A 20454-nucleotide genomic window follows, 5' to 3' on the forward strand; every position below is an offset into this window, starting at 1 on the left:
GTATTCTATTCTAAATCTTCTTAATTATTAAAGTAATTGTTATATCTATCTTATACCATCCAAATGGCTAGCAATTATAGGCTTGTCATTCTATAAATAGTTAGACACGTTTCTTCAAAATAATGCTTGTTTATTTGTTTGTTTAGAGCCAAATGGAGAAGGATATATTTAATGAGCAAACAGGTCACAGTGACCAAATGGCAAATGTGAACAAAAGGAAGCTGAATTTTTCCAGATCTGACAGGAAAAAATTCCATTTTCCAGAATTGCCTGTCACAATACAATCAAAAGATACAAAAGTAATGGAAGGTACACATTCGTTGCATAGCTTTACAAATATTATATCTTTTATAAGATTTTTTCATAATATAACTTATAGTGCGACTTAGGTAGAAAACAGTAAATATGTGAGAAAACCATTTCAGCAGATGAGATTTTCTCCCCATTGTCAAATAAAGGGTACAAGTTTAAGGAGATAATTTTAAAGAGGTGTAGGCTTGTAATCCCAGCATTTTGGGAAGCCAATGCAGGAGGATTGCTTGAGCCCAGGAGTTTGAGACCAGCGTGGGCAACATAGCAAGACCCTGTCTCTACAAAAAATAAGCTAGCTGGGCATGGTGGTGTACGCCTGTAGTCCCAGCTACTTGGAAGGCTGAGGTAGGAAGATCGCTTGACCCAGGAGGTTGAGACTGCAGTGAACCATGATCATGCCCCTCCACTCCACTCCAGGGTGACATAGTGAGGCCCCATCTCTAAAAAAATTTTTTAATAAAAAAATAATAAAGAGAAGTTAAGACAGCTTTAAAGGGAAAATTTTTAAATTTTATTTATTTAGTTAGTTTTTTTTAAAGACAGAGTCTCACTCTGCCACCAAGGCTGGAATGCAGTGGAACAATCTCAGCTCAATGCAACTGCTGCCTCCTGGGTTCAGGTGATTCTCATGCCTAGTTTCCTGAGTACCTGGGACTACAGGGTGCCTGCCACCACATCTGGGTAATTTTTGTATTTTCTGTAGAGATGGGGTTTTACCATGTTGGCCAGACTGGTCTTAAACTCATGACCTCAGGTGATCCAACCGCCTTGGCCTCCTGAAGTGCTGGGATTACAGGCATGAGCCATTGCAGCTGGCCGCAAAGGATAATTTTTTTATTAGCTCAATGTTGTTGAACTGTTAAAGCAGTGTTTGAGAAATTTGGTTTGGTATATGACCTGGAGTAAAATGTCTTTCTATGTTTCTTCATGATCATTTACCCATATTGTATCAGGAATTTTAGATATATTTTGGGCATCCAAGGACTTAACAGATAAGATTTATAGGCTGGGTGCAGTGGCTTACACCTGTAACCCCAGCGCTTTGGGAGGGAAAGATGGGCAGATCAGTTAAGGTCAGGAGTTTGAGACAACCCTGGCCAATATGGCAAAACCCTATTTCTACTAAAAATACAAAAATTAGCTGGGTGTGGTGGCTCATGCCTATAATCCCAGGTACTTGGGAGGCTGAGGCAGGAAAATCGCTTGAACCCAGGAGGCAGATGTTGCAATGAGCTGAGATCACGCCACTGCATTCCAGCCTGGGTGACAGAACAAGACTCTGTCTTGGCCGGGTGTGGTGGCTCATGCCTGTAATCCAGGCACTTTGGAGACCAAGGCAGGTGGATCACCTGAGCTCGGGAGTTCAAGACCAGCCTGGCCAACATGGTGAAACCCCATCTTAATAAAAAAATAAATAAATAAAATAAAATAAATAAAATAAAAGATTTATAAACATAGCATTTATCTTGGAATGAAACTTATTTTTGTCTTGAATAAATGTTCTTATTTTTCTTTAAAGAACAGTGACACCTTGTGAAAAGTTAATATAATAGCAAGAATATAATCCTTGTACGTTCAAGAGGAATTATCTGATCCACGGAACAGTTACACTGAGAATAATAAAATAAATGTCTTATTTTAATACTTGGTAGACTATTTGTAAAGTTATAAAACAAATAATTTACCATATTTTACCATTACAACTTATAATTTATTTTGTTCCTTTGTAATAAACTGAGAAACTAACTTAGTGGATATCAGAATTTCTATTTGAAATTCTTGAAAAGGAAAGTAAAATTTCAAAGTAGGAATAACAAATTTTCATTGTTTTGTATATTTTTGCAAAAGCTAAACAGATAAAAATGCTGAAGAGGGAGTCAAAGAAAACAGATTCACCTAAAATAACAACTTTACTTAATGCGGATCAAAATCAAGAAAAACAAGAGGTAACTCTTTTTGTATATAGCTTTTACTAAGGCATGTTGTTTAGAGCACTTGATTATGTATAAATTTAGCTATCACTATTGGAAAGCTATATAAAAATTCAAAATTCTATAATCTTTGAACTCAAGAAACAGATCTGTATTTTCCTAGAATAACCAATTAATAAAAGTTTCTAAAAGTTATTGTTTGGGGGTAATGTTGAGTGATCAGAATGCATGGTACCCATGGAAAATAGAATCTGTATTATGTGTAGTGTCAGATATCAGGCAGGTAAGACAGACTAGTGAAAATGATGAATAGTATAAATACATGTTTATATGGCCAAAGCATGTGTGTCTTTGTCTTTAGCCTCTTCCTTCCTTGTTGTTTTCTCTCCAGTTTATTCCCCCATCTCTGCTGTCTGCCTACTGTCCTATTTTCACAAATATTTGCTCTCAGCTAACTATCAGGTAATCTTGTTGAAATATCCCCAGTCCCCACCAGGCACGGTGGCTTACGCCTGTAATCCCAGCACTCTGGGAGGCCAAGATGAGCAGATCACGAGGTCAGGAGATCAAGACCATCCTGGCCAACATGGTAAAACCTTGTCTCTACTAAAAATACAAAAAAATTAGCTGGGTATGGTGGCGTGTGCCTGTAGTCCCAGCTACTTGGGAGGCTGAAGCAGGAGAATTGCTTGAACCTGGGAGGCGGAGGTTGCAGTGAGCCAAGATTGCGCCACTGCATTCCAGCCTGGCAACAGAGCAAGACTGTCTCAAAATAAATAAATAAATAAAAATAAAAAATCCCCAGTTCTTGCCCACCAGAGAGATTCTCAAATTTTATTTGAAAATCTTAGCTGGGCGCGGTGGCTCATGCTTGTAATCCCAGCACTTTGGGAGGCTGAGTTGGGCGGATCACCTGAGGTCAGGAGTTTGAGACCAGCCTGACCAATATGATGAAACCCCATGTTAAAAAAATAATAATAAAATAAATAAAAATAAAAGAAAATCTTGAAGCCTGTAATATCCAAATGAATACTCTATAAAGACAGTCTTTTTTTTTTTTTTTGCTAACTCTCCTTAATTTAGCAGGAGTGATAAAGACAGTCTTTTAAGAGAAGGTTGTGCTGAGCACCCACTGAATTAAATTATATCAATTCTGCACTTGTGAGATCATCTCTGTAAAATTTATTCTCTGTAGGTTTATTGCCGAGTTAAAAACGAGGAAACTGAGGCCAGCACAAGAAAATTAGATGCCAATTTATTCAACTCCCGGGCGAGGTTCTGTGGTCCCGGGGAGAGGGGCCAGGGAAGTGGTGCCTGATTCCTCTCAGGTGCCACTGAGGAGTGAAGGCGTTTGACTGGATTTGGAGAAACAGATTTGGACAGGGTGAGCTGCTATTGGTAGGTGGGATTTCCGGTGAGCAGGCGAAGTGCTGAGTGCAAAGGGGATTTCCAAGGGTGGGGTTAGGTGCTGAGTGCAGAGGGGATTTCCAAGGGTGGGGTTAGGTGCCGAGTGCAGAGGGGATTTCCAAGGTGGGTAAGGTGCCGAGTGCAAAGGGGATTTCCAAGGGTGGGGTTAGGTGCCGAGTGCAGAGGGGATTTCCAAGGAGGGCTAGGTGCCGAGTGCAAAGGGGATTTCCAAGGGTGGGGTTAGGTGCCGAGTGCAGAGGGGAATTCCAAGGAGGGCTAGGTGCCGAGTGCAAAGGGGATTTCCAAGGGTGGGGTTAGGTGCCGAGTGCAGAGGGGAATTCCAAGGAGGGCTAGGTGCCGAGTGCGAAGGGGATTTCCAAGGGTGGGGCTAGGTGCCGAGTGCAGAGGGGATTTCCAAGGGTGTGGTTAGGTGCCGAGTGCAGAGGGGAATTCCAAGGTGGGCTAGGTGCCGAGTGCAAAGGGGATTTCCAAGGGTGGGGTTAGGTGCCGAGTGCAGAGGGGATTTCCAAGGGTGGGGTTAGGTGCCGAGTGCAGAGGGGATTTCCAAGGTGGGCTAGGTGCCGAGTGCAGAGGGGATTTCCAAGGGTGGGGTTAGGTGCCGAGTGCAGAGGGGATTTCCAAGGAGGGCTAGGTGCCGAGTGCAGAGGGGATTTCCAAGGGTGGGGTTAGGTGCCGAGTGCAGAGGGGAATTCCAAGGAGGGCTAGGTGCCGAGTGCAGAGGGGATTTCCAAGGGTGGGGTTAGGTGCCGAGTGCAGAGGGGAATTCCAAGGAGGGCTAGGTGCCGAGTGCAAAGGGGATTTCCAAGGGTGGGGTTAGGTGCCGAGTGCAGAGGGGATTTCCAAGGGTGGGGTTAGGTGCCGAGTGCAGAGGGGAATTCCAAGGAGGGCTAGGTGCCGAGTGCAGAGGGGATTTCCAAGGAGGGCTAGGTGCCGAGTGCAGAGGGGATTTCCAAGGGTGGGATTAGGTGCCGAGTGCAGAGGGGAATTCCAAGGAGGGCTAGGTGCCGAGTGCAAAGGGGATTTCCAAGGAGGGCTAGGTGCCGAGTGCAGAGGGGAATTCCAAGGAGGGCTAGGTGCCGAGTGCAGAGGGGATTTCCAAGGAGGGCTAGGTGCTGTGCGTATTCTGATAACGTAATTTTCAAGAGGGGAGGGAGATGGGCGTGTTCGAACTTCTGGCGAGGCAACCAGCCTTACAATCTCTGTATGTGATTTATCAACTTCTGTTATTTTAAAAATAAAATGTATTAGTCTTACTCATGATAAAATTAGTACATACTTTTTTTTTTTTTTTCTGAGACAGAGTTTCGCTCTTGTTACCCAGGCTGGAGTGCAATGGCGCGATCTCGGCTTACTGCAACCTCTGCCTCCTGGGTTCAGGCAATTCTCCTGCCTCAGCCTCCTGAGCAGCTGGGATTACAGGCATGTACCACCATGCCCAGCTAGTTTTTTGTATTTTTAGTAGAGACGGGGTTTCACCATGTTGACGAGGATGGTCTCGATCTCTTGATCTCATGAGCCACCTGCCTCAGCCTCCCAACGTGCTGGGATTATATAGTACGTACTTATTAAGAAAATTTGAAGAAATTAAACATAGAGAAAACAATCTGAAACTATGTAAGAAGACATTTTAATGAGGCTACTTGATCTCTATAATATTGGATAAGAGGGTTATTAGACCCTATTAGATGTATTCTCACTGTGACATTTAGGGCAATCTCTTTAGTCTTGGCCTCGAGCTTGTTAAGAACTCCACAGTCTGCTTTGCAGAAAAGAAATGTTGTAGAACAAGAAAGCCATTAGGCTAGGGAGAATGGCTCATGCCTGTAATCCCAGCATTTTGGGAGGCCAAGGTGGGTGGATCACCTGAGGTCAGGAGTTCAAGACCAGCCTTGCCAACGTGATGAAACCCTGTATCTACTAAAAATAAAAAAATTCACCAGGTGTGATGGTGGGCAGCTGTAATCCCAGCTACTCAGAAGGCTGAGACAGGAGAATTGCTTGAACCTGAGAGGCAGAGGTTGCAGTGAGCCGGGATCACACCACCGCACTCCAGCCTGTGCCACAAGAGAAAACTCCGTCACAAAAAAACCAACAACAAAAAAAGAGTTCTTAAAGGAGATCTAGTCACTGTTATGAATAATGGAGATCTATTGACTAACATACTGACATTTATCTTAAAAATTTTTAAGTACTTTTAAAGTAATTTTCCCAAAGATTATGGCTCTTTTTATGTAACTTGCCCTTGATTGTATTGTCTGATATTTAAGTTGAAGACCATACCTAATGGTGTGGATATAGGGACAGAAAGTCGTCCTCTTATTCTATAAGTAGGAGCGTGCACATACTATTTTGGTACTTATTTTAATTATTGTAATGATCAATTATTACATAATTGCTAATGACGTGAACTTTTTGTCAATAATATAATGAAACTTCAGCAGTGAATGCATTGGTACAATGGATATTTTATTGGCTAATAATACTTGTCAAAAGGTATTGGTCTGGCAAGTGTGTTTGAGTTTTATTTCTGGTCTGTTTTTATTTTCCACATATGATTCTATCTTGTAAATCTTTTTTACAAAGCACTTTTTTTTTATGGTGAAAAGATATACATATATTTAGAATTAGCCAGCCGGACTCAGTTTAGATGATCCCAATTTTGTTGGCAACATCCAAAGCATCGTAATCAGGAGCCACTCGAACATATGCCGCCTTCTCTCCATCAGGCTGAATCAGGGTGTTGTCCTTGGCCACATCAATGTCATAGAGCTTCTTCACAGCCTGTTTGATCTGGTGCTTGTTGGCTTTAACATCCAGTGAACACAAGTGTGTTGTTGTCTTCTGTCTTCTTCATGGCAGACTCAGTGGTCAGCGGAAGCTTGATGATAGCACAGTGGTCCAGTTTGCCTCTCCTGGGGCGCTCTTCCGAGGATATTTGGGCTGCCTCCGGAGTCACAGTGTCTTGGGCCGCCGGAAGGTGGGTGACGTGCGGATCTTTTTTTTGTGGCCATGGACACCTTTCAACACTGCCTTCTTGGCCTTTAAAGCCTTTGCTTTGGCTTCAGCTTTAGTGGGGGCAGGAGCTTCCTTCTTCGCTTTAGGTGCCATCCTGTCACAAAGCACTTTTTTTAAGCAAATGGTTGAAGTAATGAGTTGCTTCTATCAAAATAAAAAGGTCAGGTGTGGTGGTGTGCACCTGTAGTCCCTGAGCTACTTGGGAGGCTGAGGTGCAAGGAACACTTGTGCCCAGGAGTTTGAGGCTGGCCTGGGCGATGTAGCAAGACCCTAACTCTTAAAAAAGGAGGGGAAGGAGGAGAATGAAGGAAGGGAGGGAGGGAGAGAGGGAAGAAGAACAACAACAACAAATGAAAAATGTGAGATAAGAGGACTGTTTGAGCCCAGGAGTTTGAGGTCCCACTAGGCAACATAGTGAGACCCTGTATCTTAAAATAAGAAGAAGAAGAAGAAAATAAAGAAGGAAAAAAAAGAGGAAATTACCTATTAGGCTAGAACATGATGATATTAGGATATCTTTCTGCTTGAAAAAAGATATAGTCTTGATTTCTGCGTTTATTATTTATATTCCAAGCTTGTAGATTTTTCATCCATTCTCCCTGAGGAGACTGATCTCCAGAGTAAAAATAGTTTAAAGTTTAGTTTCAGTGCCTACTAAGGCCACATGTTTGGTAAACTGTTGCACAGTCAACATTTTCCTCAAATTCAAGGTTATGAAAGTAATAGTTTTTAATTTTTTGAGACAGAGTCTGGCTGTGTTACCTAGGCTGAAGTGTAGTGGTGCGATCTCAACTCACTGCAACCTCTGCATCCCAAGTTCAGGCAATTCTTCTGCCTCAGCCTTCTGAGTAGCTGGGATTACAGGCATGCACTACCACACTTGCTAATTTTTATATTTCTTAGTAGAGACAGGGTTTCACTATGTTAGCCAGGCTGGTCTCAAACTCCTGACTTCAGGTGATCCACCCACGTCAGCCTCCCAAACTCGGGAGGCTGAGGCAGGAGAATCGCTTGAACCTGAGAGGCGCGCATGTGCGTGCATACACACACACACACACACACACACACACACACACGTTGCCGGGCATGGTGGTGCGTGCCTGTAATCCCAGCTACTTGGGAGGCTGAAGCAGGAGAATTGCTTGAACCCGGGAGGCGGAGGTTGCAGTGAGCTGAGATCGTGCCATTGCACTCCAGCCTGGATGACAAGAGTGAAACTCAGTCTCCAAAAAAAAAAAAAAAAAAAAAAAAAAAAAGTTGGCTACATTCAGAAAGTAAATTAAAGGGCTCTAAATGGAAATTGGGCCAGGTTACCAAAACAATTAACAGTATTGCATAGGGAAGCAATTGAGAACTCTTAAGTGATATGGGAGCCATAAATTATAAGATGATAAAAGACTGCAAGAAAGCATTCTTTGATTTTAATAAAAGGCAAAAGTATAGAAACAAATCAAATATCCTACTATCTCACTAACCTCCCAACTGCCCACCTGCTCCTCCTGCAGGGTTAGGGAAAGCTAATAACTGATGACTGTGTAGAGGCAGATGATTATGATGATTTTTCTTCTTTTCTGAAAAAGTCATCCCGCATTTAGATAACCAGAAGAATGCACTTATGATGGGTGGGATAAAAACCAAAGAGAAGAAAGGAAAAGACTAGTGAAAGAGCTCTTCAAGCTATGTTCTATTCAAACTGGTCCAATATATTGTCATTCACTCTAGGATTGCTAAAAAATTATTAGGTGTTATTGATTAGTTTTGAATTATTATTTGAAAATCTCTCGAAAGGCAGACAATCCTAGCATCCTTCATAAAAATGTAAGGCAAAAAAAAAAAATAACAAATTTGTTTATCTTAATTTTGAAACTTGGAGACCTAGAAAGAATCCCAAAAGTTGATTTACAGTAATCAGGAAAAACGGTATATAATAATCACTGTGATTTTGTCATTTTATCTGGATAGTTCCTTTTTTTTTTTTTGAGACGAAGTCTTACTCTGTCACCCAGGCTGGAGTGCAATGGCACAATCTTGGCTCACTGCAACCTCCACCTTCCTAGTTCAAGCGATTCTCCTGTCTCAGCCTCCCAAGTAGCTGAGATTACAGGTGTGCACCACTACACCCAGCTAATTTTTCTGTTTTTAGTAGAGACTGGGTTTCACAATGTTGGCCAGGCTGGTCTTGAACTCCTTACCTCAGGTGATCTGCCTGCCTCAGCCTCCCAAAGTGCTGGGATTACAGGTGTGAGCCACCGTGCCCAGCCTGGTTAGTTTCTCTTAATAATAGTTTGATGAACCCTGCAAACATTGGGAAAGCAAGAGATATGATGTTTTTGTAGTTCACACACTTGGGGACTTCTTAGACCTATTCTCTTTTTTGTCTACACTTCCTGGGTATTTTTTTTTTTTTTTTTTTTTTGAGACAGAGTCTCCTTCTGTTGCCTAGGCTGGAGTGTAGTGGTGTGATCTCAGCTCACTGCAACCTCTGCCTCATGAGTTCAAGCGCTTCTCCTGCCTCAGCCTCCTGAGTAGGTGGGATTACAGGTGCATGCCATCATACTCAGCTAATTTTTGTATTTTTAGTAGAGACAGAGTTTCACCATGTTGGTCAGGCTGGTCTTGAACTCTTCACCTCATGATCCACCTGCCTTGGCCTCCAAAAGTGCTGGGATTACAGGCATGAGCCACCGTGCCTGGCCCCTCCCTGGGTAATTTTATCCAGACTCATGACCTTGAATACCATTTATATGCTGATGATTTTCAAATCTCTCTTTCCAGCCTGGACTTCACCCATAAACTCCAAACTCAGATTTCCAATTGCCCATTCAACAGCTGTATTAAAATATGTAATAGGTATCTCAAACTTAACATGTCTAATATTAAGGTCTTGATCACTTTCCCACTTTCATAGACTTTCTTGAGTGTTTTCTGCACTTTAGTTAAGGGCAACTCCATTCTTCAAATTGCTCAAGAGAAAAATCGTGTAGCAATCCTCGACTCCTCTCTTTTTCTTTTCTTTTCTTTTCTTTTTTTTTTTAAGAGAACGGGCTCTCGCTATATTGCCCAGGCAGGTCTCAAACTCCTGGGCTCAAGCTATCCTCCCACATCTGCCTTCCTAAGAGCTGGGATTACAGGCGTGAGCCACAGCGCCCAGCGACTCCTCTCTTTTTCTTATACCCTATATCCTTTCAGCTCTATCTTCAAAATATTTCCAGGATCTGACCATCTTATACCACTTTACTGCTATTCACAACATCTGTTGTCTGGATTTTGTAGAAGTCTCCTAACTGATCTCCTGCCCTCACCTCTGTTCAACCTTCAGTTTTTTTTACCAAGGTATTCTTTTTCTTTTTTTTTTTTTTTTTCTTTTTTGAGATGGAGTTTTGCTCTTGTTGCCCAGGCTAGAGTGCAATGGTGAGATCTTGGCTCACTGCAACCTGCACCTCCCAGGTTCAAGCAATTCTCCTGCCTCAGCCTCGCCTGCATGTTTTTTTGTTTTGTTTTGTTTTTTGTTTTTGAGATAGAGTCTCACTCTGTCGCCCAGGCAAGAGTGCAGTAGGGTGATCTTGGGTCACTCCAACCACTGCCTCTGGGTTCAAGCAATTCTCCTGCCTCAGCTTCCCGAGTAGCTGGAATTACAGGCACCCACCACTGCACCTGGCTAATTTTTTTTTTATTTTTATTTTTTATTTTATTTTATTTTATTTATTTTATTTTTTTGAGACGGAGTTTCGCTCTTGTTACCCAGGATGGAGTGCAATGGCGCGATCTCGGCTCACCGCAACCTCCGCCTCCCGGGTTCAGGCAATTCTCCTGCCTCAGCCTCCTGAGTAGCTGGGATTACAGGCATGTGCCACCATGCCCAGCTAATTTTTTGTATTTTTAGTAGAGACGGGGTTTCACCATGTTGACCAGGACGGTCTTGATCTCTTGACCTCGTGATCCACCCGCCTCAGCCTCCCAAAGTGCTGGGATTACAGGCTTGAGCCACCGCGCCTGGCCAATTTTTTTTTATTTTTAGTAAAGATGGGGTTTCACCATCTTGGCCAGGCTAGTCTTGAACTCCTGACTTCGTGACCCACCCACCTCAGCCTCCCAAAGTGCTGGGATTACAGGCATGAGCCACCATGCCCGGCTCACCTGGGTGTTCTTAGTAAAACTTAAGTCAGACCATGTGCGGTTGTTCATGCCTATAATCCCAGCACTTTCGGAGGCTGAGGTGAGAAGATTCGCTGAGGCCAGGAGTTTGAGATCAGCCTGGGCAATATGGTGAGACCTCACCTCTACAAAAATTTTTCTTTTAAACCCTTAAATTAGATAATGTCATTGCTCTGCCCAAAACCCTTATGGCTTCCAACTTCACTCAGAGTAAAAGCCACAGACATTACAATAACTTACATGGCCCTACCCAGTATGCCTTTGCTCCTTCTTTGACACCATTTGTTATTTTCCTCCCTATTGCTCATTATGTTCCAGGCCCACTGGACCCTTTGCAGTTCCTACAGCACATGGTTATGCTTTTGCCTTAGAAACTTTGTTCTTGCTGTTTTCTTTGCCTAGAAATCTCTTTCCTGTGGCATCTGCATGATGTCTTTCTTCACCTCCTTCCAGTTCAAGACAAACTCTCTAATGCTCTTTATTCATGTACAATGCCTCCTCTACCACCCTGCTTAAAATCATAACTCTACCCATTTCTATTTCTCTTTTCTGGTTTTTGTTTGTTTGTATCAGATAGCATTTCCCTATCTGGCAAGCTATACATGTTACTTTTTTTTTTTTTTTTTGAGACAGAGTCTTACTCTGTCACCCAGGCTGGGGTGCAGTGGCTTGATCTCAGCTCACTGCAACCTCTGCCTCCTGGGTTGAAGCAATTCTCCTACCTCAGTTTCCCAGGTAGCTGAGATTACAGGCATCTGCCACTATGACCAGCTAATTTTTGCATTTTTAGTAGAGACAGCATTTCACTACTTTGGCCAGGCTGGACTTGAACTCCTGAGGTCAGGTGATCCACCTACGTCAGCCTCCCAAAGTGCTGGAATTAGAGATGAGCCACCACGCCTGGCCACATGTTACTTTTGAATCTTTGTTATAAATTGTGTCCCTCCACTAAAATGACTCCCCGAAGGCAAGGTTTTAATGTCTTGTTCGCTTCTATATTCTCCATGCTTAGAACGATGCCTAGCATATATTGGCACTCGATAACATTTGCATGTGAGGAATGAATGGATTGTATTAAGCACCCCACATAGTAAGTCACTTGAGAAAAAAAAAAAAAAAGAATGAAATATGAGATAATTTTACTGGTGGGGTAGAATATGCTCTCTGTATCATGTTAGTATTAATTTTATTTTCTGGATTACAGTACTTTATATTGATTGTTGGTTTCCAGTAGCTATTACATGGTCTATATGTCCCTCTTGCTCAAGAGAGTAAGGATGATTCTGAAATTCTCTTCGAAGTTAAATTATCATTGTCTCCACCAGAGGGAGTCCACAGTCCATCATTTTCAGGAGCTGAAGTCAGCCTGTCCCTAACAGAGGACAAACCATTTGGTCTCCTGTTGGACTGAACTAATGTATGAAGACAGGGTATTAATATGTCTGTGTTTTTGCTCTAAATCCCCTAGATGAGAGATGCAACAAAAGTGCAAGCTAGGAATTTGGTTTCTTCAGATGAATGACTCCGAAGTCTTAGGACATTTTAAACCAAGACCTAGATTATACACATTTCAGGCAGCATTTACTCTTGGGCATCTCTGAGTAATTTCTTTGTGGCTACTAATTATTACATTGAACAGTATTATTATAATGTTAAAAGCATCTGATGCCTCATGAAATTAACAGGATTTATTATGTAATAATTCTTACTATATAATAATTGTTGGATTCCTTGGATTGTTGTTGAGTTTGGAATATTGGTTTCTTTAATTTCTCTCTACCCTTCAAATAGAAAATATGATGGCATCAGAATATTTATTGAAACTGTATCTACAAACTCCCATGGATTTTTTCTTTTCTTTTCTTTTCTTTCTCTTTCTTTCTTTCTTTCTTTCTTTCTTTCTTTCTTTCTTTCTTTCTTTCTTTCTTTCCTCTCTCTCTCTCTCTTTCTTTTCTTGCTCTGTTGTTCGGGCTGAAGTAGTGACACAAATTCCTGGGATCAAGCAATCCTCTTGCCTCGACCTCCTGAATAGCTGGGACTACAAGTGTTCACCACCATGCCAGGCTAATTTTTAATTTTTTCTTAGAGACAGGGCCTCATTATACTGGCCAGGCTGGTTCTTCTTCTTCTTCTTCTTCTTCTTCTTTCTTCTTTCTTCTTTCTTCTTTCTTCTTTCTTTTCTTCTTTCTTCTTCCTCCTCCTCCTCCTCCTCCTCCTCCTCCTCCTCCTCCTCCTCCTCCTCCTCCTCCTTCTTCTTCTTCTTCTTCTTCTTCTTCTTCTTCTTCTTCTTCTTCTTCTTCTTCTTCTTCTTCTTTTTAATGTTTATTGAATGAATGCTCAATTTAAAGCCACATATTATGAGAGACCAGATTAATATCAGATTATCTGAGTTAGAAGGTGAATGCTTTTATCTCCTTTTCATTGGGAAGCTTGTGTGGTGCTTTGCTGCCTCAGTTTTCCCAGCTGGATAATGGGGACAAAATAGCTTATCTCTGAGATATTGTGAGGACTCAAGGTTTAGCAAATACAGGACACAGTGGGTTGGTAGTGATGAAATTTAGTAGTTCACAGGGTCTCTGTGTCTTCTTCAAGGATGAAGAATAATGGTCTTTAAGTTTTGTTGTGCAAGGTGTCTGAGTTTATCCTGACTTAATTCCCCTTGGGAATAAATTAGGTCTGAAAGTGTCCTCTACTCTTGTTGCATACTGCCCGTGAAATTCCTAGGGTATCTGTGCACTGGTCACCATTTATTTAGACATAAATGTGGCATGAGTTATTTGTTCTGTATGCGTAAAGTATTTCATTAAATACAACAATAAACATTGCATTTGCAGTTTTAAAAGAGAACTGTATAATGTGTCCCCTATTGTGGTTGGGAAGAAAATTAACCTCTGGAGACCCAGTTAGAGTTGTGCCATGTCAAAAGAGAGATACTAGTACTATAAATTTTTTTTTTTTTTTTTTTTTGAGACGGAGTTTCGCTCTTGTTACCCAGGCTGGAGTGCAATGGCGTGATCTCGGCTCACTGCAACCTCCGCCTCCTGGGCTCAGGCAATTCTCCTGCCTCAGCCTCCTAAGTAGCTGGGATTACAGGCACACACCACCACGCCCAGCTAGTTTTTTGTATTTTTAGTAGAGACGGGGTTTCACTATGTTGACCAGGATGGTCTCGATCTCTTGACCTCGTGATCCACCCGCCTCGGCCTCCCAAAGTGCTGGGATTACAGGCTTGAGCCACCACGCCCGGCCGTACTATAATTCTTTTCCATCCTGGGAAAAGTTAGTCTAGCTCAACACTTTCCAACTTTTATCTTTTGGGATTACATCGGATTTTCTCAGAGTCTTGGTGCATTAGTGGAGTTTTAAAAGTAAAGTTACAAACATAGCTGCAGTAAGGTGTCAAGAGGATGAGTTACTGGTTAATTTAGGCAGATCCAGGTTTTATGGAAGTTGATGCTTTTAAATTAGGGCACTTTTTGAGGAGAAAACACAAAATTTCAAAGGCAAAATTGGAAGGGCTGCTTCCGTGGCCTTGGGTGGAGCCTGTGCCAGGGAGGGGCTACATTGGCTTTCAACAAACATGCCTCTGCTAATAGGATTGCTCCTACATGGGTCTCCGTGGCCACCAAAATTCATGCAAACAGGTAGATTATGGCAATAGCAGTGGCAGTGGCAGCTGAATTGGCAATCAATTGGCCAGGTCTTGAAATCTGTTGGGTAGCATTCATGTGATGATTGTGAGTCCTGGCTCTAGTCCTTTGACCATGTGAAGTTGTCATAAGTGAAACGGGATACAACTGGTTGCTCAGTGGGTTGCTACTGTGTGGCACTCATTACCTTTCATTTGGAAGAAGGGACACAGAATATAGTCACAAGGATAGGAAACAGTCTCCTATGCTTAACACCCCTTGAAGAATAAAATTAAAATTTGATCCATTAAATAATTGAGTTGGGGTTCTGTTTTCACCAGAGTAATAAAAACTTGCTTTTGATGGGCACCAGTTATCACCGAATTGTCAAATTCAGTGGCTTTTTAAAGTCCTCATTTTTCCTGATCTTTGTGTCACATTTGACACTATGAGTCATCTTTTCCTCCTCAAAGCACTCCATCTTTTTTGTCACATGTCATCAGTTTCTTTTTACTTCTAAGTGCTTTTCTGTTCTACTGATAATTTATCTTCCTACCTGTATTTCCCTAGTAGTTCTTTTTTTTTTTTTTTTTTTTTTTTTTTTTTTTTTTTTTTTTGAGACAGAGTCTTGCTCTGTTGCCCAGGCTAGAATGCAGGGATGTGATCTCAGCTCACCACCATAACTTCTGCCTCCTGGGTTCAAGCAATTCTCCTGCCTCAGCCTTCTGAGTAGCTGGGACTACAGGTGTGCACCACCATGCCCTGCTAATTTTTGTATTTTTAGTAGAGACAGGGTTTCACTATGTTGGCCAGACTGGTCTCAAACTCCTGACCTTGTGATACACCTGCCTCGGCCTCCCGAAGTGCTGAGATTACAGGTGTGATCCACTGTGCCCAGCCTCTCTGGTAGTTCTTAAGACCTCCATCCTTCCCTGTTTTCTTGAGAGAAGTGTGTTGCTCTTATAGCTTAGCTACCACCTCTGAGGGTATTACTCCAAAATTTGTAGTTCTTCTACAGACATTTATGTGAAGCTGCAGTCCGTACATGCTTGCTAAATGTTTCCACTTTATCATTTTGCTGTTTAGCCTTACTGATGATTTGGCTGTGTCCCCACCCAAATCTCATCTTGAATTCCCACATGTTGTGGGAGGGACTCTGTGGGAGGTAATTGAACAACGGGGGCAGATCTTTCTTGTGCTGTTCTTGTGATAGTAACTCTCAAGAGATCTGATGGTTATTATAAGGGGGAGTTTTCCTGCACAAGCTCTCTCTTTTTGCCTGCTGCCATCCATGTAAGACATGACTTGCTGTTCCTTGCCTTCCACCATGATTGTGAAGCCTCCCCAGCCATGTGGAACTGTAAGTCTAATAAACCTCTTTTTTTTTTTTGAAAATCATCCAGTTTCAGGTATGTATTTATCAGCAATGTAAAAACAGACTAATACAGTGAATTGATACCAGTAGAATGGGGCATTGCTGAAAAGATACTCAAAAGTGTGGAAGCAACTTTGGAACTGGGTAACAGGCAGAGGTTGGAATAGTTTGGAGGGCTCAGAAAAAGACAGGAAAATGTGGGAAAATTTGGAACTTCCTAGAGACTTGTTGAATGGCTTTGACCAAAAGCCTGATTGAGATATGGACAATAAGGTCCAAGCTGAGGTGGTCTCAGATAGAGATGAGGAACTTGTTGGGAACTGGAGCAAAGATGACTCTTGTAATGTTTTAGCAAAGAGGCTGGCAGCATTTTGCCCCTGCCCTAGAGATTGTGGAACTTTGAACTTCAGAGAGGTGATTTAGGGTAACTGGTGGAAGAAATTTCTAAGCAGTAAAGCATTCAAGAGGTGTCTTGGATGCTTTTAAAGGCATCCAGTTTTATAAGGGAAGCAGAGCATGAAAGTTCAGAAAACTGCAGCCTGACAATGCAATAGTAAAGAAAATTCATTTTCTGAGGAGAAATTCAAGCTGGATGCAGAAATTTGCAAATGTAATGAGGAGGCAAATGTTCATCCCCAAGACAATGGGGAAAATGTCTCCAGGACATGTCAGAGACCTTTGTGGCAGCCCCTCCCATCACAGACCCAGAGGTCTAGGAGGAAAGGCCCAGGGTCTCAGTGCTCTGTCCAGCCTAGGGACTTAGGTGCCCTGCCACCCAGCTGCTCAGCCGTGGTTGAAAGCAGCCAATGTAGAGCTCAGGCTGTGGCTTCTGAGAAGCAAGCCCAAGCCTTGGCAGCTTCCCCATAGTGTTGAGCCTGCAAGTAAACAGAAGTCAAGAATTGGGGTTTGGGAACCTTCACAGAGATTTCAGAGGATGTATGGAAACATCTGGATGTCCAGGAAGAAGTTTGCTGCAGGGGTGGGACCCTTGTGGAGAACATCTGCTAGGGCAAAGCAAAAGGGAAATGTGGGGTCAGAGTCCTCACACAGAGTCCCTACTGGGGCACCACCTAGTGGAGCTGTGAAAAGAGAGCCACCATCCTCCAGACCCCAGAATGGTAGATCCACTGACAGCTTGCACTGAGAGCCTGGAAAAGCTACAGACACTCACTGCCAGCCCACGAAAACAGCCAGAAGGGAGGCTGTATGCTGCAAAGCCTCAGGGCCAGAGCTGCCCAAGACCATGGGAACCCACCTCTTGAGTCAATGTGACCTGGATGTGAGACATGAAGTCAAAAGGAGATTATTTTGGAGCTCTAAAGTTTGACTGCCCCACTGGATTTTGGACTTGCATGGGGCCTGTAGCCCCTTTGTTTTGGCCAATGTCTCCCATTTCAAATGGCTGTATTTATCCAGTGCCTGTACCTCCATTGTATCTAGGAAGTAAATAACTTGCTTTTGATTTTACGGGCTCATAGGCAGAAGGGACTTACCTTGTCTCAGGTGAGACTTTGGACTGTGAACTTCTGAGTTAATGCTGAAATGAGTTAAGACTTTGGGGGACTGTTGGGAAGGCATCATTGGTTTTGAAATATGAGGATGTGAGATTTGAGAATGCTATGCTTTGTCTGTGTCCCCACCCAAATCTTATCTTGCATTCCCACATTATGGGAAGGAATTGGTGGGAGGTAACTGAACCATGGGGGCAGGCCTTTCCCATGCTGTTCTTGTGGTAGTGAGTAAGCGTCATGAGATCTGATGGTTATTATGAGGGAGAGTTATCCTGTACAAGCTCTCTCTTTGCCTGCTGCCATCCATGTAAGACATGACTTGGTGCTCCTTGCCTTCTGCTATGATTATGAAGCCTCCCCAGCTGTGTGGAACTGTAAGTTCAATAAACCTCTTTCTTTTGTAGGTTGCCCAGTCTCAGGTATACCTTTATCAGTAGCAAGAAAACAAACTAATACACTTACCATATCTAAACTGTATTAATTTCTCCCCAAATTATCTTTATCTCTTAGCTTTTCTTGTTTTTAAAAGTAATATTATGGTTTTCCTTGGCTTCAAACTTGGCATTAACTTAATTTTTTTCAGCTTCCATGTATCTGATAGCTATTCAGGCATCAGGCCTACTTGACTTACTCTAACAAATTCTAATCCTCCCAAATTGTATTTTTTCATGTTTAAGCTTATGTAGCCTCCTTGCATGACCTGGACTCTTCCTATGCAAGGTTATCTTCTTTTTTTCTAGGTTCTCATATTCTATTGTTTATACTATGTTTTACATTCTGCTTTGTGATGCTAGTTACCTCTTAATTTATGTGCATCATCAACAAAACTATTAGTTCTTGGAAGTTAGAGTTGTCAAATCGTTATCACCCAATCCCCAGTGCCTTTATATGATTATGTACCTTAATATGTATGGAAAAAATAATTTAAATTCAAAATAGCCTTGGTAGTTTGGAGACTTGCTTGAGAATTAAGGGATAATGTTAAAAATGATCAGTAGGAATCTGAGGTATAGATGTCCCTGAGCAAGCTTGCCAGAAGAAATCTTGAGATGGAAGTCAGTGTCATGCTGTAGTTATTCTTTACCTTTTCAGAGCATTCACAGTTCTCTTTGCATTTAGGAAAGTGTAGTTGAAGATTTTCTGAAGTTTCAGACTTAGATCAAAAGCAAATGTACTTTTTCATTTCTGGAAATATGTGTGGTGGGCATCCGATTAAATATTTGCATATCCTGAAAAACTCCAATTATAAAACCTCTCATCAAAGGCCAAAAGTTACTGATGGTATAGAGCATTGGTTTGAACAGGTCACTCAGGTGGAAGGAGATAAACCTAGAGCCTAAGCAAGTTTGGAAGTTGAGACTACACCTGAAGTTGAGTCCGTTAAAAAGTGTTACCCTAAGTAAAGAGTGAATTAGAAAAAATCTACTTCTCAAAAAGAGATCAAAGGAAAATTTGCTGTTCTTGTCCTTGTCTCTGGATGGAATGGAAAAAAAAATCTCAACAACCTTTCCTTGAGAATTCATAACCATCCTTCATGCAGGTTTGGTGTCAGAATTCACACCACATATGTGATCCAAAATACTCAAGATTATAATGTAGCTTTTTTGTTTGTTTGTTTGTTTGTTTGTTTGCTGAGACAGGGTCTCATTCTGTTCCCCAGGCTGGAATCCAGTGGCATGATCATGGCTCACTGTAGCCTTGACTTCCCAAGATTCAGGTGATCTTCCTGCCTCAGCACGCCCCCTCACCCCAGGACCCTGTAGCTGGGACTATAGGCATACACCATCACACCCGGCTAATTTTTGTATTTATAGTAGACATGGGTTTTTGCCATGGAGCCCAGGGGTCTCGAACTCCTGGGCTTTAGTCGTCTGCCCACCTTAGCCTCCAAAAGTGCTGGGATGATGAGCACAAGCCACCGTGCCTGGCTTAGAATGTACTTTTAAGTGGTATTGGGGTCGGGCGCAGTGGCTCATGCCTGTAATCCCAGCCCTTGGGAGGCTGTCAGGTGGATCACCTGAGATTAGGAGTTTGAGACCAACCTGACCAACGTGGAGAAACCCCATCTCTACTAAAAATAGAAAATTAGTTGGGTGTGGTGGTGCATGCCTGTAATCCCAGCTACTCAGAAGGCTGAGGCAGGAGAATCACTTGAAGCCAGGAGGCAAGGTTGCAGTGAGCCAAGATCATATCGTTGCACTTCAGCCTGGGCAACAAGAGTGAAATTGTCTCAAAAAAAAAAAAAAAAAAAAAGTGGATAAGTAATGAAACCAGGTATCTGGCAGAAGCAAACACAAATCCTCTCTGGAATAATGTACTTTAAACTAGGGTCTTAAAGAATTTTCACAGATAGAGATTCTGTGAACACAAGTTCACTTTTTTTTTTTTTTCTTGAGTCGGAGTCTCTGTTTTTCAGTCTGGAGTGCAATAGTGTGATATTAGTTCACTGCAACCACTGTCTCCCAGGTTCAGGTGATTCTCTTACCTCAGTTTCCCAAGTAGCTGAGACTACAGGTGCATGCCACCACATCTGGCTCATTTTTTTGTCTCTTTTTTTTTTTTTTTTTTTTTTCTTTTTTTTTTGAGATAGAGTTTTGCTCTTGTGGCCAAGGCTGGAGTGCAATGGCATGATCTCGGCTCACTGCAACCTCTGCCTCCTGGGTTCAAGCAATTCTCCTGCCTCAGCCTCCTGAGTAGCTGGTACTACAGGTGTCCACCACCATGCCTGGATAACTTTTTGTATTTTTAGTAGAGATGGGATTTCACCACATTGGCTAGGCTTGTCTTGAACTTCTGACTCAGGTGATCCATTCACCTTGGTCTCCCAAAGTATTAGATTACAGATGTAAGCCACCACACCTGGCCATTTTTTTGTCTTTTTAGTAGAGACTGGGTTTCACCATGTCTACATGAGTTTACCATTAGAAGTGCAGCTGGGGCCAAGTGTGGTGGCTCATGCCTGTAATCCCAGCACTTTGGGAGGCTGAGGCAGGCAGGTCACTCGATATTGGGAGTTCAAGGCCAGCCTGGCTAACACAGTGAAACCCTGCCTTTACTAAATATACAAAACTTAGCCAGGCATGGTGGTGGGTACCTGT

The 20454-nt window shown here is 42.4% G+C and overlaps 1 protein-coding gene across 1 annotated transcript in view; it reads left to right on the plus strand.

The window, feature by feature from the left end:
* CDKL3 (cyclin dependent kinase like 3) overlaps window positions 1-2712 on the plus strand; it is a 63169-nt gene extending 60457 nt beyond the window's left edge. The window contains exons 7-9 of the mRNA XM_010338718.2: window positions 147-309; window positions 2161-2258; window positions 2635-2712. Of these exons, the coding sequence (XP_010337020.2) occupies window positions 147-309; window positions 2161-2258; window positions 2635-2709 (336 nt within the window). The 3' untranslated portion in view covers window positions 2710-2712. The remainder of the gene's footprint in view (window positions 1-146; window positions 310-2160; window positions 2259-2634) is intronic.
* Window positions 2713-20454: the final 17742 nt, after the last annotated feature.

Source organism: Saimiri boliviensis, chromosome 1, assembly GCF_048565385.1.
Source record: "Saimiri boliviensis isolate mSaiBol1 chromosome 1, mSaiBol1.pri, whole genome shotgun sequence".
Classification (NCBI taxonomy): Eukaryota; Metazoa; Chordata; class Mammalia; order Primates; family Cebidae; genus Saimiri; species Saimiri boliviensis.